This window comes from Myotis lucifugus, unplaced genomic scaffold (assembly GCF_000147115.1).
Source record: "Myotis lucifugus unplaced genomic scaffold, Myoluc2.0 scaffold_819, whole genome shotgun sequence".
NCBI lineage: Eukaryota > Metazoa > Chordata > Mammalia > Chiroptera > Vespertilionidae > Myotis > Myotis lucifugus.
Window position 1 is genome coordinate 179,585 of NW_005871867.1, and position 13,580 is coordinate 193,164.

Below are 13,580 nucleotides of genomic sequence, written 5' to 3' on the forward strand. Positions count from 1 at the left end.
TATTTCTCTTTCCCCCTCCTTTTTCTTGGTACTAATAAATGATAATATCTTCAATTGCAGTTGCTCACTGCTGATATGTAAGAAAGCAGTGGACTTTTGTGGCTCTAGTGATAGTGAATCTTCCGTTTGTCATTGTACTTCTCAGCTCCAAAACTCGCCAGCGACGTTCTGTGAAGGTCTCCTTCCTGTGAGTGGTCACCCTCTCCTGTTTACTCACGTGCTTTGCAATGTTTTGTTGCGGCCGGATATTCTGAGTAGTATGTTAGGGTAACTCTGGAAATTGAGTTCTCCCACCCCCCGGGACTGCTAAATTTTGCTTCTTGAGGGCCGAAGCTGTCCACTTGTGACTTTTTCAAACTGTTTTTGCAAAATATGGGTTCCTTGTGCACTGAAGTCTGTGCTCCACTCTCTCCGCTGCCAGCTAGCGACCTCACGGCTTTCTGGCCACAGAGGAGGGCGCGGGGCCCTGCCCTGGCTCTTCAGCCTGACAGGTGCCTGCAGTGTCTGGGCCGTGCCCAGGCTGGCGTCTGTGGACAAAGCTGCAGTGATTCATTTCTGCTAGTCTGTGCCCTGTGAGAGGTGCCTGAGTCTAGGTAAGAGTCCTGCTTTAGAAAGTCATGCCCAACAGTTTTCCAGCCCGGCCGGTGTGGCTCAGGGGTTGAGCATTGACCTATGAACCGTGAGGTCCTGGTTCAATTCCCGGTCAGGGCACATGCCCAGGTTGTGGGCTTAATCCCCAGTCAGGGCACATACAAGAATCAATCAATGAATGCATAAATAAGTGGAACAATAAACAATGTTTCTGTCTCTCTCAAATTAATAAATTATTTTTTTTAATGTTTATTGGATGAAAACATGCAATCACCTACCACTTTACATCCACTAGGATGGGTGTAATTTTTTTAAAATATATTTTTATTGATTTCAGAGAGAGGAAGGGAGAGGGAGAAAGAGATTGAAATAACAATGATGAGAATCATCGATCGGCTGCCTTCTGCATGCCCCCCACCGGGGATCAAGCCTGCAACTCGGGCATGTGCCCTTGACTGGAATCGAACCTGGGACCCTTCAAGTCCACGGGCAGACGCTCTATCCACTGAGCCAAACTGGCTAGGGCAGGATGAGTATAATTTAAAAAAAAAAAAAAGAAAGAAAAACCAATATTGGTCACAATGTTGACAAATAGGAATTTTGTACACTGCTGGTGGAAAACATTTTGTTGGTCCCTCAAAAAATAAACAGAATTACCATGTGACCCAGCAATTTTACTCCGAAGTATGTACCCCAAAGAATTGAAAACAAGGCCTTAATTACATGTTCAAGCATGACTATAGCAGCATTCACTATTCATAATATCCAAAAGGTGGAACCAACTCAAAAGTCCATCAACAGGTGACTGGATAAACAAACTGTGATATACGCACAAATGGAGTATCACTCAGCCACGAAAAGGAAGGAAGCACTGATACCTGCTACAATGTGAATGAACCTCAAAAACAGGCTAAGTGAAGAAAAGTTCACATTTTGTATGATTCCTTTTTTAATCATTACCCGAGGATTTGTTTTTTATTGGTTTTAGAGAAAGAGGAGGGGAGGGAGAGAAGCATCCATCCATTGCCTCGTGTACATGCCTTGACCCAGAACCGAACTTGCAGCTTAGGTACGTGCCCTGACCGGGAATCGAACCCATACATTTTGATGTACAGGACGACGTTTCAACCAACGGAGCCCCCTGACCGGGCTGTATGATTCCTTGTTGTTGTTGTAATCCTCACGCAAGGGTATTTTCCCATTGACTTTTAGGGAGAGTGGAAGGGAGCGACGCAGTGAAAAAAACACCGATGGGAGAGGGATTGAGCCTGCAACCAAGGCATATGCTCTTGTCCAAAATCAAACCTGAGACCCTTCAGTCTGTGGGCCGACGCTCTATCCACTGAGCTAAACCGGCCAGGGTTGTATGATTGCTTTTATATGAAATATCCAGAATAGGCAAATCTCTAGAGACAGAAAGATTATGTGTTTGTCAGGGGGTTGGGGGGGTAGTGATGGTGGGGGTGTTCCCAGGGGGTTGTCGGAAAGCTTTGAGGGGTGGTGCTTGCATAGCACTGTGAATGCACTTAATCTTACTGACCTGACCACTTTGGATGGTTATTTTCATGTTATGTGAATTTTACCTCAATTTAAAAAAAGAATGTATGACAGCACGAGGCTTAGCTATTGTGGGGATTCGTGGGGAGCTGTGGCCCACCCTCCCGAGCAGCGGTCGCCAGCCTTTCGGACCTCACGGACCACCGCTTGGCGACCGCTGCTGCAGAGTGCCGGTTCCGAGTTCCCAAGAAGGCAAATGACACGTCCGTGGGTGAAGTTACACAGGACCTTTCTCTACTATTTTTGCAACTTGCTTTGAGTGTATAATTATTTCAAAATAAAAGTTTAAAGGAGAAACAAGGACACGTGATCATGCCTGCCCCATGCCTCGCACTCACAGACTGGCCACCCTCGCTGAGTCCTGGGACTCGCCCCGACTGGCCGCCTAGGGCTGCCACCTGCATCTGCTCTGGGCTGGCAGCCGTGGGCCGGGAGGGACTCTTCCTCTCAGAGGGGCTGGCTCGGGGCCTCGCAGACACCCCAGAGATGCCAGGCTCCACCCAGGGCTGGGATTGGGCCCTAGGCTGAGACCACATAACCTCCTAAGCGCCCACGGCCTCTGGGCCGGGACTGGCTCGGGCCTCCGGGTCTCTGAGTCCCTGGATGGTGGACAGCCAGCAGGCCAGCCAGTCCCCAGGACAAGGAATTCCATCAGCATTCTGTGGGCAGGAGCCCATTCAGGCAGGCCCTGAGCTCCCGGAGGTTTGGGAGGTTTGGGTCGTCTAGGGACCCTAGGAGCGCACTGCATCCAGCCCCTATGGGCCCCCCCACGGCTGCACTTCCTGCTCCGAGACCAGGTGCTCCGCCCACCTTGCCCGTTGCCCAGGGCTGTGCCAGGGCCCCTAGGCTTATCTCTGTCTGGCTAGGCTGCCCAGCACCACCGGGGCAGGACCAGGAACAGGCCAGCCTCCAGTTTCACTTTCATTTTCGCTTTCCCTGTAATGACAGAGGAGCCGAGGAAAGCTGTGCCCAGCAGGTTCTGGCACTGCCTGAGCCTCAGCACCTGCTGCACAGGCCCCAGCCGGGCACCGGCCCCTCCTGGCACCTGTGGGCAGGGCGGCTGCCGTCAGGCCCGGCCTCGGGATGGATGTCCCCGACGCCTCCAAGCTGCTGGATGAGGAGCTGTACTCCCGGCAGCTGTGAGGCCCGAGGTGGGGAGGGAGGGGTGGCCTCTGACCTCTGAGCTCCAGTTCACTGCCCCTTCCTTCCCGCCCGCAGGTATGTGCTGGGCTTGCCGGCCATGCAGAGGCTCCAGGAGGGTAAGGTCCTGCTGTCCGGCCTGCAGGGCCTGGGCGCCGAGGTGGCCAAGAACCTGGTCCTGATGGGCGTGGGCAGCCTCACTCTGCACGACCCGCAGCCCACCTGCTGGGCGGACCTGGCTGCCCAGGTGAGGTCCGGGAAGCCTCCCAGACCGGGCGGGGGTTGGGCGGGGGTCGGGCCGGTGCAGGGTCGGGCCGGAGCGGGTCTCCTGGCTCAGGCTGGACTGGGTTTCTCTCTAGTTCTTCCTCTCGGAGCGGGACTTGGCAAGGGGCAGGGCTGAGGCATCTCAAGAGCGAGTGGCCAAGCTCAACGGAGCTGTGCAGGTCTGCGTCCACACAGGCGACATCACCGAGGACCTGCTGCGGGACTTCCAGGTGCGTCCCACCCGCCCCCGGGCAGCCAGGCGGGGCCCCAGCCCTCAGCCCCCGCTGACCCCGAGGTCCGCCAGGTGGTGGTGCTGACGGCCTCTGACCTGGAGGAGCAGCTGGCGGTGGGCCGCTGGTGCCGCAAGCTCGGAGTCTGCTTTCTGGTGGCCGACACCCGGGGCCTGGTGGGGTGAGTGAGGCTGCCCGCCTGGCTGTCTCCCGCCCCCTCTGATTCTGCTCTCCAGGCCCCTCTGTGTCCTCCACCCCAGCCTCCAGACCTGCCCCGGTGACGCCCTCAAACTCCCGCCCAAGCCGCTCCCAGCATCCTTTCCTGATTCCGGCCCCTAGTGTCCCCGGCCTTCGCCACCATCGTGGTGGCTAACCATTGAGCCACCCCAGTGACCCCGTGACCTCTGCCACCCCCCACCCCAGGCAGTTGTTCTGTGACTTTGGGGAGGACTTCACGGTTCAGGACCAAACAGAGGAGGAGCCCCTGACAGCTGCCATCCAGCACATCTCCCAGGTGGGCGCTGGGTGGTGGGCGCTGGGTGGGCGGAGGGGTGCCAGGCCCGCGGGACGCAGGTCCAGGCACCTCTGAGCCGCGCCCTCTCCCCAGGGCTCCCCGGGCGTTCTCACTCTGAGAAACGCGGCCGAGGCCCACTACTTCCGCCAGGTGGGCTCGGTGACTTTCTCGGGGATCGAGGGCATGAGCGAGCTCAACGGCTGTGCCCCCCGGCCCATCCGCGTGCAGGGTAAGCCGACCCCACTCCAGGTCCAGGCTGAGCGCCCATGCGCCCCTTGGGGACGGACACAGCCTGGTCCTTGGGGATAGGTCCTCCCTCTGCCTTCCTCGGGCTGGGGCGACGTCAAGGGCACGGATGCAAGATAGGATGGGGGTGTGGGGAGGGACTCAGGTTCAGGGGTCACACTCACCAGGCTGGATATCCATCCCCAGAGGACGGGACCTTGGAGATTGGGGACACAGCGACTTTCTCCTGTTACGTCCGTGGTGGAGCTGTCACTGAGGTCAAGAGACCCACGACTGTGAGCCATGTGAGTGAGGACATCTGAAGTGGGGGAGCTTGGGAGGCTCCAGGGGCCCCCAGGGTTCTGGGCCTGACCTTGAGCCTCGTGCCCCTGCAGGCGCCCCTGGACGCAGCCCTGCTACAGCCCCGCGTGGTGGCCCAGAGTCCCCAGGAAGCTCGCCACGCCCGCTGCCTGCACCAGGCCTTCCGTGCGCTGCACAGGTTCCGGCAGCTCAGAGCCCGCCCGCCCCGGCCCTGGGATCCGGTCAGTGGCCCCGGTGCGCCTCCCCCAGCCTCCGTCTCATTGGAATCTGGTCTCCAGATCCAAGCTGGAATTTCAGAGGCATTTTCCCACTCAGATAAAGGAGAGTGTGGCTCAGTGGTTGGGCGTCGACCTATAACCAAGAGGTCACAGTTCAATTCCCCATCAGGGTGCATGCCCAGATTGTGGGCTTGATTCCCAGTGTGGGGCATAGGAGGCAGCCAATCAATGATTCTTATCATTGATGTTTCTATCTCTCTCTTCCTCTCTGAAATCAATTAAAATATATATATATTTCTAAATATATTTTTATTGATTTCAGAGAAGAAGGGAGAGGGGGAGAGAGAGAGAAACATCAGTGATGCTAGAGAATCATTGATTGGCTGCCTCCTGCACGCCCCCTACCAAGAATTGAGCCTGAAACCTGGGCATGTGCCCTTGACCGGAATTGAACCCAGGACCCTTCAGTTCACAGGCCGACATTCTAACCACCGAGCAAAACCAGCCAGGGCAAAATATATAAAAATACATAAATAAATAAAGGCGAGCCTGGGTCCCGCTCCCTCTGATCGGGCTGGGTGCTCCAGGGCCGTGGATTGGCGCCGGGCGTCCTCTCTTGAGGCTGCACAGCCTGGCACCGCACCCTGTCTGCCCTCCCACTCGGGCTCTGGCTTCCTTTTCTGGGGAACAGGGTGGTGGCTGCCTGAGGGTCTGAGTGGGGAGTGGGGCTCAGGCCACAGCTGCTGTGCCCACTGAGCGCTCCCCCTCAGGCCGATGCAGAGGAGGTGGTACACCTGGCCCAGGCCCTGGAACCCCTGAGGGCAGCAGAGGCACAGGGAGAGGGAGAGCCGTGGGAGGAGCCGCTGGATGAAGCGCTGGTGCGGACCGTCGCCCTGAGCAGTGCCGGTGTCTTGAGCCCCATGGCAGCCATGCTGGGCGCAGTGGCCGCCCAGGAGGTGCTGAAGGTGGGTGCGGGCCCAGGCAGAGGGAGCTGGGAGGGACGCAGAGGTCACTGTGGGTGCCAGCGGGTGCCCCACAGCCTGGGTGCAGCCCCCGCCCGGATCCGAGGGCTTCGGCGGTGGCCAGCGCCCTGACGTGCGGCCTCCAGGCTCTCTCCAGGAAGTTCCAACCCCTGGACCAGTGGCTGTATTTTGATGCCCTCGACTGCCTCCCGGAAGATGGGGAGCTCCTTCCCAGCCCTGAGGCCTGCGCGCCGGTGAGAGCCCCATGGGGTCCACGCCCTATCAAACTCGGGCCCCGAGGTTCTGACCTGGGCAGCCCCGTGGGAGAGGGCCATGCACAGTGCCAGCGGCCAGCACTGACCTGGGCCGTGTCCCCTAGAGAGGCTGCCGCTACGACGGGCAGATCGCGGTGTTTGGGGCTGGTTTTCAGGAGCAGCTGAGCCACCAGCACTACCTCCTGGTGAGCTGTGTGAGGGGGTGGGGGGGGTGGCGGGCCCGCCCTCTGGCTAATGCCCTTCCTGCCGGCAGGTGGGTGCTGGTGCTATTGGCTGTGAGCTGCTCAAAGGCTTCGCCCTCGTGGGCCTGGGGGCTGGGGCCGGCGGGGGCGTGACCGTGGCCGACATGGACCACGTGGAGCGCTCCAACCTCAGCCGGCAATTCCTCTTCAGGGCCCAGGACGTTGGGGTGAGTACCTGCCCCTCCCAGCACCCCTTGTCTCCAACTGTCCTCCATGGTGTCCCCCGCTCCCCCCAGCGTCCTCTGCTTTCTTCTCAGAGGCCCAAGGCAGAGGCAGCTGCGGAGGCCACTCGCCGCCTGAACCCAGACCTGCAGGTGACCCCGCTCACCCACGCTCTGGATCCCACGACAGAGCGCCTCTACGGGGACAGCTTCTTCCCCCGCGTGGACGGCGTGGCGGCCGCCCTGGACAGTTTCCAGGCCCGTGAGTGCTTGACCTGGGAACTCAGCACCCGCGCCCCCCCCCCCCTGCAAGGCCGTGCCAGCCCCTGACCCTCTGCTCCCCCAGGACGCTATGTGGCTGCTCGCTGCGCCCACTACCTGAAGCCGCTGCTGGAGGCGGGCACGCAGGGCACCCGGGGCAGCGCCTCCGTGTTTGTGCCCCACGTGACCGAGGGCTACAGGGCTCCGGCCTCCGCTGCTGCCCCCGGGGACGCCCCCTACCCTGTCTGCACCGTGAGGCACTTCCCCAGCACTGCAGGGCACACTGTGCAGGTGGGGAGCGCCCCCCAGACCCCGCCCCGCGCTCAGTCCTGCAGGCTGCTCTCTGCCTGACCCTCCTGCTTCCGTCCCCCCCCCCCGCAGTGGGCCCGGGAGGAGTTCCAGTGGCTCTTCTGCTTGTCTGCCGAGACCATCAACTCCCACCAGCCGTAAGGCCTCCGCCACGGGGAGGGGGGAGTCCAGGGGCCTCAGCTCCAGGGCTTTCAGGTTCGCCTCAAAAGCCCCCCTTCTCCCCAGGGCCCCGCTGGCAGACCGGTGGGTGTCCTGAGACATCGTCACGGAGCTGGCAGGACTGCGTGGTGTGGGCCCTCGGCCACTGGCAGCTGTGCTTCGGCTACGGCATCGCGCGGCTGCTCAGGCGCCACCCCCCTGACAAAGTGGGTGCCGGGGGCCCGGAGGCTGCGGGCGCAGAGGGACCGCCTGAGCCCAGCAGCCTCCCTCTCCTCAGGTGCTTAAGGATGGAACGCCTTTCTGGTCAGGTCCCAGGCAGTGTCCTCAGCCGTTGCAGTTCGATGCCAGTCAAGTGAGTGGGCCCCTCTGCCTCCAGGGCAGGTGCTGGCAGGGCGTGTTGGGCACCCGTGGGTGCCCACGGGGCAGGCAGAGGCAGGCACTCAAACACACCCACCAGTGGGCGGGACCGCACACGCGCACCCACGCGTGCTCGCTCTTGCTCTGACTGCAGGACACGCACCTCCTCTACGTGCTGGCGGCGGCCAATCTGTACGCTCAGATGCACGGGCTGCCGGGCTCACGGGACCCGTCTGCGCTCAGGGAAATGCTGGAGCTGCTGCCGCGACCTGACCCCCAGTGCCTGGAGCCGATCCTTTCCAGTGACCTGGCTTCCCCTGAGCTGGGTGAGGTCCCGGCCCTGCCCTCCCCCGAGCTGCCGCCCAAAGGCTTGGTGCTGCCCTCAGTGTAGAGGAAAGATGGGGCCTGGGGCCCTGCAGCCAACCCACCGCCCGCAGTGCATCCTCAGGCCCCTCCACAGGCCCCTCCCTGCCGCCTTCCCCACCCCCACCCTGACCCCATTCCCTTGGCAGGTTTTGTTTTGTTTAGGAAGGGAGAGGGAGAGAGAGACAGAAACCTCAATGATGAGCAAGTGCTGATCGGCTGCCTCCTGTACGCCCCCTGCACGTGCCCTGATAGGGAATCGAACCATGACCTCCTAGTTCACAGGTCGCGCTCAACCACTCAGCCACATAGGCCAGGCCACTTGGCAGGTTTCTAAGCAAAAGAAGCACAAACCATTGAGCTCTGAGGAGCACTTATCTATGGCCCTAGGTTAGGACAGGGTCATACAGCACACACATGCATGCAGACACGCACACACACATGCATGCAGACACACATGCGTGCACACATGCATACAGGCACACACATGCATGCAGACACACATGCTTGTAGACACACGTGCACGCATACACACACACGGACACACACACACACACACGGACACACGGACACACGGGGTGGAGAGGAGATGGCAGCGTCAGTCAGAGGTCTTCCCGAAAGGGACCAAGAAGGGGCCCGGCTCCGGGCAGAGCGCAGGAGGCAGGAGACAGGCCAAGGACTGTCCCCCCTCCCAACAGACCCCCAGCAGGAGGCGCGGCTGCAGGAAGCCCTGCAAGACTGGAGCGAGGGCTCCCCCCTGGAGCCGCTGAGGTTTGAGAAGGTGGGAGCCTGAGGCGGGAGAGGGTGAGGCTGGGAGGCGGCTGGGGAGGGTCAGGGGCTGAGAAGGCGGCGCTGGGGCCCCTTGGCCCGAGTCCTCTCAGCGGGACCAGGGACAGCTCCCCTTCCCCTCCCTGCTGAGGGGAGAGGTGAGCATCATGGACAGAACTGGGGGGGGGGGATGGGCGCAGCTGCACACGGTTGCCACGGTGAGGGGCATGGCAGTGTTCACGCTTCTGTGACCTGAACCTCCCAGGACAATGACAGCAACTTCCACGTGGACTTTGTGACGGCGGCAGCAAGCCTGCGGGCTCAGAACTATGGGATCCCGGCGGCCACCCGCGCCCAGGTAACCCTGCCTGCCGGCCCCCAGCCTGGAGGCAGAGGCCCAACCCCGGGCTCGCACCCATCCCAAACCCAGTCTCCTGTTGTTGGCAGAGCAAGCGGATCGTGGGCCAGATCATCCCAGCCATTGCCACCACCACAGCGGCTGTGGCGGGCCTGCTGGGCCTGGAGCTCTTTAAGGTGGTGGGCGGCCCCCGGCCCCGCAGTGCCTTCCGCCACAGCTACCTGCGCCTGGCCGAGAACTCCTACAGCCGCTATGTGCCCCGCGCCCCCGCTGTCCAGACGGTGAGCCCTGACACCCGCCCACTCCAAGCCTGGGCTTTCCCTGCGCCTACCCAAAGGCCCCCTCAGGCTTCTGGCCTGCACCAAGACCCGGATTCTTAAGACGCCCTCAGCCCCCTTCCTGCTGCTGGGAAGCCAGACTGGGACCTGTCAGACACAGGAAGTAGCCATCAGCCACCCCCACCGCCCAGCACTCCGCTGCCCTGGGTCTGGGGGAGCTGCAGCTTTAACTCATTAGTGAGCCAGACAGGCCCAGCTCCCTCCTTCCCAGGAGTGCCCCTGAGGGGGAGGGACGGGGCGGGGGACTGTCAGACTCCGCATACGACCTCCGCCTGCATGGCGTGGGGACCCTGCCCTGCCCTGTCCACACCGAGTTAAAGGGCACTGAGCTCCTGGCGTCACGGGGGTGGGGTCCGCAGCCCTGGGATGTGTGTGTCCGTGGCACAGGCTGTGCCCGGGTTGTGTGGGCATGGAGGGAGCGTGCTTGCACATCTGTGTGCCAGATGGGAGGGCAGGCTCTTCTTCGATGTGGGCTCTCACGGGGTGCGTGTGAGCACACGTGTGGGTGTCCCTGGCTGCTGTGCATATGTTCCTTTGAGAGCAGGGCTGCGAGGGGCCCTGGCTGTGTGCCCAGCTCTGCAGTTAGCTTTTCCTTGGGGCGCAGAAGAGGGGGTGGAGAGAATGTCCTCGCCAGGGGAGAAGGCAGAGGTCATGGGCCAGCACTGGGCTTTGGCTAAGTGTCCCCGGGGCCCCTCAGGGCACAGCATACAGAGCGGCTTTGTGAGGGGCCCTGCCTCCGTTAGCACACAGGCCGCCTTTGTCCATGGTGGAGGGGGAGGGGGGAGGATCCCCCCATCTCACCTCTGGTCTTGTCTCCGCTTGACCCCACTATATTTCCTGGGGGGGGGAGTGGCAGGATCTCATGCCCGGTCCCTGGCTGCCTGCCACCCTCTGCCCTCAGCTCTGGGCACTGGACCCCCGAGACTTGAAACGGGGAAGAAGGGGCAGGAAGAGGAGGCCTCTGTGGACTGTCCCTGCAGGGTCTCCAGGCCAGTGGGGTCCCCGGAGACACTATGCCCCTTGTCCCTGTGTGCCCATGAGCAGCCCAAGGCCCTGGCAGTGCAGGATGAGGGGGGACAGGCTGTACACCCCCTTTCCCAGCTCCCAGGCTTGCATTTGAGGAATAAGCGGCTTCATTGGAGACTCCAGCCCAGGCCCGGCTCCCACTTCCTCAGGAAGCACCGCCCTCCCCCTCCTACACAGCCGGCCTGTGAGGGAGGCTGTTTCCCCGTGTGGGGGCCCCATGGCCGTTTCCTGTGCCGGCCCCAGCATGGGCTGGGGTGGCGCTGAGCCTCTGGGCCCAGAGCCCACCGCCCACCCCCACCCCTGGCTGCTGCTTCCTTGCTTCCTGCCTCCAGCCAGCGCTCCTCTAGGGAAGGCCATGGGCTGCGGGAGCTGGGGCGGGAGAGGGCGTTTGTGGGAAGCTCCTCACTCCCGCCCTGTGCTCCCCCCCCCAGTTCCACCACCTGACCTGGACCTGCTGGGACCGCCTGAAGGTGCCCGCTGGGCAGCCCGAGAGGACCCTCCAGTCACTCCTGGCCCATCTCCAGGTGTGCCTTCCCTTCCCTGCCCCCGCCCGGCCGCCCGGCCCAGCGGCACCTGACCCGTCTCTCTCTAGGAGCAACATGGGCTGCGGGTGAACATGCTGCTGCTGGGCAAGGCCCTGCTCTACTCGGCGGGATGGTCGCCTGAAAAGCAGGCCCAGCGCCTGGGCCTCAGGTGAGCCCACGCCTGGCTCCGCTCTGTCCCTGGAGGTTGGAGGTGGGGGACTCAGGCCTCTCCTCCCGGCCCCATCTGGGCCCCTCACACCTACATGACGCTTTCTTTTGCCAAATGGAGTCAGCAAACGGGCTGGGGGCGGGGTGGGGCAGAGCCCGCAGAGGGGCCTCCAGGAGCTGCCTGCTTGGCGGCCGCACCGGCTCCTCGCCCTGCTCAGCGCCCCCTTCAGAGCCCACTCCCCAGGGACAGGCGTTTCCTGCCTCCCGCTGCCCCGCCAGCCGCTCCGAAAATAGTTGCAGATGTTTCCTGTCTTGAGTTGCTGCTGCTCCTGGCTGGGCTCCTTCTGGCCCCAGTCCACGGTCACTCTCTGCAGCCACTGCTCAACGACCCAATCTCCCCCCCTCCCAGGGTGACAGAGCTGGCACAGCAGGTGACAGGCCGGCGGGTGCCCGAGCCTGGGCAGTGGGTGCTGGCCCTGGAGCTCGGCTGTGAGGGCGAGGAGGACAGCACCGCTTTCCCGCCCCTACACTACGAGCTGGGACCCGGCAGTGGCCGCTCCACCCCATCGGGCCCTGCGCGGGGCCCATAGTAGGTGCTCAATAAACGCTGCTGAAGGAAGTTGCAAACGCAGAGGCTGGTGACGGAGCCTGGGCATGGGTGTGACCAGGGTGCACAGGGACCCCTGGAGGGGGAGGCTCTTTAGACTCGCCTGCCCCGGCTGTGCCTGGAGGGCTGGGGCCTCCTCCCAGACACTCGCTGTGGAATCAAGGACAGTCCAGAGCAAGGTCTTTATTGTCCGGGGGGCTGGGGGCGGGGTCAGAGGTAGCTGATGACGTCGGTACAGATGATGGGCTGGCGGCTGCGGCAGCTCATGAGGGCGGCGAAGCGGGAGGTGTCCGTGGGCAGCTCGGGCTCGGCTCGAGAGGGGCACGACAGGCGCTTTCCCGCCATGGCTGCCCGGCGGGCCCTGGCCAGCTGGCGCCGCAGCTGCTCTGAGAGGCCCAGCAAGAACTGGGGGGGCCGAGCGCGGGCACGGGGTGCCCCCGCGCGGTCCCCCTCGCCTGCCGCCTCAGGCAGCTCCATCCAGTTGTGCACGAGGTCAGCGAAGCAGTTGTCCCCCAGCACCAGGGGCTGGCGGCTCCGGCCTCTGCTCAGCAGGGCCGCTGTCCAGTCCTCAGCCTCCAGGCCCTGCCAGTGCTCCAGGCAGGCATCTGGCGTGGACTTGGGCCGTGGCCGGTGGGCAGGTGGCGCCCTGGCTATGGGGGCCCCGCTGGGCAGGGGGAGGCCGCTGGCGGAGAGGCACTGCCTGTGGGGGCGCCACGCTGGGGGTGCAGGGTGCACAGGAGGGCAGGCGGCTCTTCCTCTCGCCAGGTGCTGCCTGACACCTCGGAGAAGCCCGAGTCCCAGTCCAAGGTGGGCTCCCGAGGGCCCTCCCAGGCCACACGGCTGTCCCCTGCCACCACACCTTCCTCCTCTTCTTCCTCCACACAGCAGACCGAGTCCTCTTCCACGGCGTCGGAGGCCCTGAGCCGGTGGTGGGCCCCAGGGCCGGGTTTGGGGGGCGGCAGGAGGGGGCCAGGCATTGGGGGTGAGCCCGTGACCCGGCCACACGGCTGTGGAGGAAGAGAAGGCAGAAGTCGGAGGGGCAGCGCTTGCCACCCCTCCCCGTCTGGCCAGGCCAATCCCAGAACAGAGGGCCCGGGAGGCCTCCGGGGAGCACAGGGCACCGGGCGCTGGCACACAAGCTCCGGCTCCCAGGAGCGGCCTGGTGGCAGTCTGCAGGCTGCGGCACGCAGAGCTGGGCAAGTCAGCACCCGCCACCCACCGGGCGGGAGGCAGGGTTGCGGGGCAGGAATCGGGAAGTAGGTCCTGCTCAGGGCTGGGGGTTGGGGTGGAGCATCCCGGGCATTTGAGGGATCAGCCCCCCAAAGCCCACAGAGCACTCCCAGGTGGGGGTAGAGGGAGGAGGCGCAGGCAAACCTGGGAAGGGGCGTCCACAGCACCCCCAGCGCCTCTTGGTCCGTCAAGCCCCAGTTCCATCCCAAAGGAAGCGTCTGTCCCCACCTCCCCAGCCCCCTCCGCGGCCCGCAGCACGGCCAGCTGGGCGGCTGTTACTTGATGCCCAGCGCAGCTCCCAACCGTCCGAAACCCGACGCGGGCCATCTGGGCCACCCGGGCCGCTCCGCCCCCATCCCGCTTGGGACGGGCACTCGGAGCGGCCCCCCACCCGGCTGTCGTTCGGGCCGAC

At 63.1% G+C, this 13,580-nt stretch overlaps 2 protein-coding genes across 2 annotated transcripts in view; one reads left to right on the top strand and one right to left on the bottom strand.

The window, feature by feature from the left end:
* Window positions 1-3,069: 3,069 nt before the first annotated feature.
* Window positions 3,070-11,958, top strand: UBA7 (ubiquitin like modifier activating enzyme 7). The gene is given in 24 exon segments (XM_014448405.2): window positions 3,070-3,287; window positions 3,367-3,535; window positions 3,648-3,782; window positions 3,857-3,963; window positions 4,206-4,296; window positions 4,390-4,525; window positions 4,729-4,826; window positions 4,917-5,063; window positions 5,831-6,025; window positions 6,169-6,276; window positions 6,402-6,482; window positions 6,551-6,706; window positions 6,797-6,962; window positions 7,047-7,252; window positions 7,343-7,412; window positions 7,457-7,635; window positions 7,707-7,781; window positions 7,941-8,112; window positions 8,848-8,930; window positions 9,183-9,275; window positions 9,365-9,556; window positions 11,071-11,163; window positions 11,232-11,332; window positions 11,741-11,958. Coding segments are annotated over 24 exon segments (3,090 nt in total). The 5' UTR covers window positions 3,070-3,231; the 3' UTR covers window positions 11,922-11,958.
* Window positions 11,959-12,101: 143 nt separating this feature from the next.
* FAM212A (family with sequence similarity 212 member A) overlaps window positions 12,102-13,580 on the bottom strand; it is a 2,667-nt gene continuing 1,188 nt past the window's right edge. The window contains 2 exon segments of the mRNA XM_023747244.1: window positions 12,102-12,676; window positions 12,679-13,440. Coding sequence (XP_023603012.1) covers window positions 12,149-12,676; window positions 12,679-13,440 — 1,290 coding nt within the window. The 3' untranslated portion in view covers window positions 12,102-12,148.